This window comes from Eleutherodactylus coqui, chromosome 6 (assembly GCF_035609145.1).
Source record: "Eleutherodactylus coqui strain aEleCoq1 chromosome 6, aEleCoq1.hap1, whole genome shotgun sequence".
Taxonomy (NCBI): domain Eukaryota; kingdom Metazoa; phylum Chordata; class Amphibia; order Anura; family Eleutherodactylidae; genus Eleutherodactylus; species Eleutherodactylus coqui.
The window spans coordinates 29,472,075-29,478,074 of record NC_089842.1 but is presented as its reverse complement, the minus strand read 5'-3'; the positions used below and the strand labels follow the sequence as shown (position 1 = coordinate 29,478,074).

Below are 6,000 nucleotides of genomic sequence, written 5' to 3'. Positions count from 1 at the left end.
ATTGACAATTAATAAATATTCAGCGAAAACCTGTTCCCCAATGATCACTTGCTTCCCACAGCCGGCCCTCTTCTGAGGGCACCCGTCTTCCGGACTGACTACAGATTTCTAAACCATCTCACTTTAAACCCCCAACTAGTGAACTCTTTTGGGCTCACAGAGCAGAATCCACAACCAGGACCCTCTCTGACAAGTATCTCTCAAGTAGGCTCCCCCTTCACAAATTACACAGCAAGTCCAGTGATTCAAGGGAGACCCGTATCATTCTTCGGCTGCTCATGTGATCAGCACTGGCCAATCGCAGAGCAGTGTGCATTAGGTAGTTGGACAGCCAAAAACAGGACTCGAGTGAAGCATCAACAGGAAAGAACTGCAGATCATATACCCGCCCTGCCACAGAATTATATCCTGAAGTCTGAGGCTCGATTTAAGGCCTGGGTGCAGACACCCTTATTGTTGGGGTCAAAGGTAAAGTGCAGGAGGGGAGGGGAGGCCCTTTTATGATGTTTTGTCATGAGGAAAACTATACTTCTTGTGCCCCGATGCTCCTGCTGACCGCGGCAGCCTGGAATCACAGACCTCAATGCTCAGGCACAGAGGATCTGTGATTCTCTGCTGCTGCAGCAGAGAATGGAGAGGCAACAGTATAGGCAATAGCATTATGTTTCGGCACTGAAGAAACCAAATTTTAAAACCATGAACTTCGTATCGGCACACGGTGTATTCTGCTGTGATGTATTGTGGGAGAAGTATTTTCCCCAGCCACTGTCTAATGACCTTATATTTCGCTGTAACATAGCCAAATGTATTACATTATGGATTTGCAAGCCTGATGGCAGCTCGTGCCTGGACAGGAGCCGGGGTGAAACTGAAGGCGAGAACCGTTAAGCAACTGGAGCAAAGTTCTTACTGGATTTAAATGCGTGTCCGGGCCTAACGGAGGACCCATCCCCTTAATAAGTCGGCAGTAGTTGATTGACGAGGCCAGACATAGTCATCAATGGACAAGGAGAAAATGAAAGCTCTGGCTTCATTAACCACTGAAGTCAACGGGAGCGCCGCACCTCAGTCCTGAGCATAACAGGAGCAGGAAGTCTAACAGGACATCGGGTCTTGCCCGTAACGAGGAGCAGAAAAATCTGATAGAAGTGCGGCGCTTTTATTTATTTCAATGGTAATAAAGCTGGCACTTTCACTGCCTTCGACTACATCTGGCCAACTGCACTGACAGCAGGTCAGACGATCGTCAGATACCCCTCGATCAACTACTGATGACCAATCCAGAGGACAAGACCTAGTGCTGCAGACATCTCCAAAAACAGAACTGTGACCGAAACCCTAAAACAGGTGTGAATGGGCCCTTAGCAGTTTCTAATAAAGCCCGCTTTATACATTTAGTTGGTTTACACATACAGTTATGGAACTTTTCTGGCTCTTGTGCCCCTCCCCAGCGCCGCTTTGTATCACTCTCCTTTTATCTGGCCCCCAATACTGTAAGGAGAAGCTATTCTGTGCTGACAGCTTCTCCTCATCACAGTTCCCTGCTGGACCCCATACACTGTCAGGGTCTCAGTGCATCAGCTGTACTGTCATCACAGCGCCAGGGCCCAGATGAAAGGAGGCAGGAAAATAGAAGGGCACCAGGGGAACAATCAGCAGGGCACAGGAGGCAGGAAAGTTTTAGAACAGTTGTATTTGAAAACCAATAAAATGTAAGGCAGGCTTTATTAACAAACCGTAATATAGATAACAGCTGTGCTTGACCTAGAGACAACAGTGCAGGCAAAGCAGAGACAGGAACGCCATTGTTTAGCTATGCAGCCAGCTGTAGTCTGATTTTTCTAGCAAGGACAGATACATAGATAAATAGCATTTTCAATGAAACATGTACAGAATAGGCCCATTAAACACATTGCTAACATAACATGCTTATTCTGTACATTTTAGAAAAAATTAGACCTTCGACATGTGGTTACACTATAACCTTTACACCAAGCTGCTGTACAAATCAGTTACAGCTTACTGTGTAATCTTTGTGATCCTAGTCACCGACTGAGGAAATAGTTGCTCTACTCTCAACTGACAGAATGGCTAATACCGTGATGTATGGACAGGACCTCTACCGCTTTACAAAGTCAAACCTATACCCTGTAGAGAACTGAAAACCACAGCAAATATCAAACATCCTGCAATAGAAAACTTGATCTCACATACAAACCTGATCACGGTGTCCCTTAGGCACAATCATAAGACAGATCCTTGTGCAATGACAGATGAATGTAACCGAGCCGTGTGATTGCAGAGATGACCAGCAGACTTCTCCACATTGCACAATCTGTATATTATATCCTCGACATGCGCTCACCATTACTCAGGTGTCACTCATGAGCCAAGCTCGGAGCGGTCAGCAACCAACCCCCTCCCCCTTACACACATCAAAGTGCATTAGTCCAAAGTAGAGCCTCATTTATTGATCTCTTGTGCAGTACAAACCTGCTCTGTACTTTAACAGTAGGGACATAAGTCAGTAAATAGAAAAGCAAAAAAAAAAAAAAAAGAAAAAAGAAAAAAAACCAAAAACACAGGGCTAAAAGAAGCAACCGATAGTCTTGTACTTTCTGCTTCATTATTTCCATACAGCAATTTTTGTAACTTTTTGGAAACAGATAAAAATATTAGATAAATATCTCTATAAGTTACAGAGCAGAGAAAGAGCAAAGTCCTTCCATGGGTTAAGCGTTCATCCTTTAACAATAGTAAAAACCCTGGGGGGGCGGGGTGGGGTGTATATATCTATATATTTATATCACTTCACAAATTGACTCTCCAGGCCGCTTCCAAAAGGGGGGGAAAAAAAGTTAAGTGTAAAAAGTTGAAACGAATGAAACAAATACTTAAAGCCAAATGACACCACAATGTTCGACATGATTAATTTAGAGGCTTTAAGAGAAAACAAACCAGAAGAAAATGTGCAATTAACAATAAAGCAGTAAAAGAAAAAGATAAAACGGGCGACAGCAAGCCAGACAGTACAGAAGACGTCTTGGAAAAAGCTTAGAAAAAAAGGTCATGATCTCTCCTCGTATGGATACACCCCCAATGCTTGGTTCAATGCTTTGCTACCACCAACCCTTCCGGCCCGTTACACTGAAGGCATCACTGGCAGCAAAGTATAGGAGCCATCTACATCCACGGTGGGGTCGAGTTGCGTTTTATTCACCAAAGCATTGTGAACATATATTACAGGATGGCGAATGCGATGCTCTTCACGTCTCACAGTCTCAAAAAAGTTGTGTTTTGTTGTTTTTTTTTCGGTTTTTGTTTCAGAGACACAATCAACAATGACCTCTCGCTCTTCTGTAGCTGTCTATTACTTTATTTTTAGGATCCTCCAAATCACCCACAATACTTGAAACAAACATGAATGTGAAAGGCCTTGGAGTCCAACAGCAACTACACATGATTTCAGAATTGTAAGCCCAATTAAACACGCAAGAACAGAAAAAGGAAACATTTCATAAAAGACAATCATTTTACATGTCTGATATCTTAAAAGTGATGCCTCAATACCATCTTTGGTACAATAAATAAAGAAAAAAAAAAAATTAAAATTAAAAAAAAGGAAAAAAAAATTTAAAAAAATTAAAAACGGTACGTTACTATCCACAGAGATATGAGAAAAGGACAGGGCCGTCTTTACATTAAGAAAAAAAATAAAAAAAAATGTTTTAAAAAAACCTACCGTTACAGCACGGAGCACTGTAAAGGGTTAATACTGAAGCAAGGGCTTAGTGTCTTACAATAACCCATGAAGATGCGCCATTACTGGTCACACTGAATTGAAAGAGGCCGAGAGATTAAAAACAATTAGGGGGAGGAAAAAAAAAAAAAAAAAGTTAAAAATTGTAGTGTGAAAAACCAGAATTCAGTGTGCAAAACAAAAAAAGGATGTCAAACTGAGAGGATGACGAGAACCTAAAAGTGAAGGTGGGTAATGAGAGACACTGAACTTCTGGATCAACGAAGAAGAGGAAAAAAAAAAAAAAATGACTCCTAAAAATCTTTCCTGAAACAGCTAAAAACCGACCGAGTACGAAGTCATAAATAAAAGACACGGGGAACCTTCAGGTTTTTAAGAAAGCAAAACTGTTAAAGAGTTTTAGCAGCAATTCCAGTTGAGAGAGTGGAGTTAGCAGCCAAGGTTATTCCAGTGAAGTGCATAAATCTGCACCCTAGCAAAGGTTGGTATAAAGTGGGGAGGGGGGCAACACAGGAATCTGGATGAATGGTTAAAATGGCAGCGTAGGGCAACTGGCACAGACAGTGTTTTGCAGAGTGACGTTTGGCCTGTAAACGAGTTCACTGACGTGCAAAGTAAGTCTGGATTCTCCCGCTTCTTCTGAAGAGGACCTTATGATAGAAATGGAAGCATTGGAAATGTCTTGAAGTCTTTGCACAGGTTAAACTTCTACCAGTGTGTCAAAAAAAAAAAAAAAAAGAAAAAAGAAAAAGAAAAAAAAAAAAAAGCAATACAAAAGGAAAAAGAAAATAAAAAAAGAGCAGTCCAATCGAAGTCTTGTTAGAGCGGCTTCTCATGGGAACACACACGTCACACTCCTCTCGTAGTGATTTTTTAATAAATTAACAATTCACATTAACAGCTACACCGCGACATTTTTTTTTTTTTTTGTTTGATGGTTGTGATAAAAGCCAGCTCACCCTTTTCCACAACCCACCCTGCAGCCTGTCAGCCCTCCTCCGAAATTCAGTATTTTTCTATTATTGGTATGGCTTTAATTTTACATGTAAGAATCATCAAGAGCTTGCTGCCGTACTCTGAGGGACACAAACGCCTAACATCGCACTCTCTTCAGTTTCCGTCCTGTTTCGGATATGAGGTGGTCCAACCATGCTGGATGTGTTGCTAGAGTAGGGATAATTCAGAGGCACGCCAGAATCGTTATGCCCGCTGACTGTTCTAGTCCGAAAAGCAGAAACCCCTAAGTGTAAGTTTGAGGAGCCAAACGGAGTGCAGTCTAAGCTAGGGTGATGTGGGTGCAATGAAGAGGAAGACTGGGGGTGTCTGTGTCCCAAGCTGAGCTCCATAGACTCTGGGATTTGCGGAGAAGAGGAGGTGATGAGCTGCCGATGGTAGTGTGGCCGGTTAACGTGATGATACAGCGGGTGAGGGTGATGTGGTTCGTTTCCATGAAAATGCTGCGGCTGACTGGGAGTAGGCTTGTGAGGTAAGATCTGAGGGTACGAATCGCTGTTTGTGATGGGAACATCTCCGCCGGCCCACAGTCTTATCTGCTGCTGAGAATGAGTCTGTGGAAAGAGAAGACGACGACACATCAGATGACGCAGTGAGAGACGGACACTGACAGATCTACATTCATCAATGTACTACATTCAGCGCTTTCTCATTTTAGATGTTTCTTTTGGTCTTGATCTAGATTTTGCCGCATTCTAGTATACGAGAGGCTGCCATACGGATGTGCTTGGGGACACAGTGGGGCCAGAAAGTTTGTGAAATTTTCAGAATGTTACATATTTTTGTTTCTACTTAACCAAAAAAAAACACAACAAAAAACAAAGAAAAAAAAACCCACAAATTTTGCACATCACCCCTAAAAAGTAGATAAAAAGAACCAAATCAAACAAAGTGACAAAATTTGTAGACTTTGTCATTTATTTATTGAGGAAAATATCTGGGAGTGTCAGAAATCTATAACCTTGGCTTTCAGCCTGATGAGCATCAACAACTCTTCTTTCAAGGTCCTCAGAAAACTCTTGTTCGTGCCAAGAACGTCCACAAACCGTGTTGTGAAGATTATAGATTCTTTATATAAAGCTCACTCCCACTTGATCGTCATCCCATTGATTGAAAACACCCAACTCCAATTTTTCCTTTAAATTGCTAATCCTGAAGTTTTACACCCCTTTGCTCCTCACAGACAGGTGATATTGGATCGTTTTCCTTAATAAATGACCAAGTTT

The 6,000-nt window shown here is 42.0% G+C and overlaps 1 protein-coding gene across 3 annotated transcripts in view; it reads right to left on the bottom strand.

Annotated features, from left to right (window-relative positions):
• Positions 1 to 2,445: 2,445 nt before the first annotated feature.
• Positions 2,446 to 6,000, bottom strand: part of LOC136631989 (dual specificity tyrosine-phosphorylation-regulated kinase 1B-like) — a 73,800-nt gene continuing 70,245 nt past the window's right edge. For all 3 annotated transcript variants that reach the window (XM_066606512.1, XM_066606511.1, XM_066606513.1), the window contains exon 11: positions 2,446 to 5,328. In XM_066606512.1, coding sequence (XP_066462609.1) covers positions 4,816 to 5,328 — 513 coding nt within the window. In that variant the 3' untranslated portion in view covers positions 2,446 to 4,815. The remainder of the gene's footprint in view (positions 5,329 to 6,000) is intronic.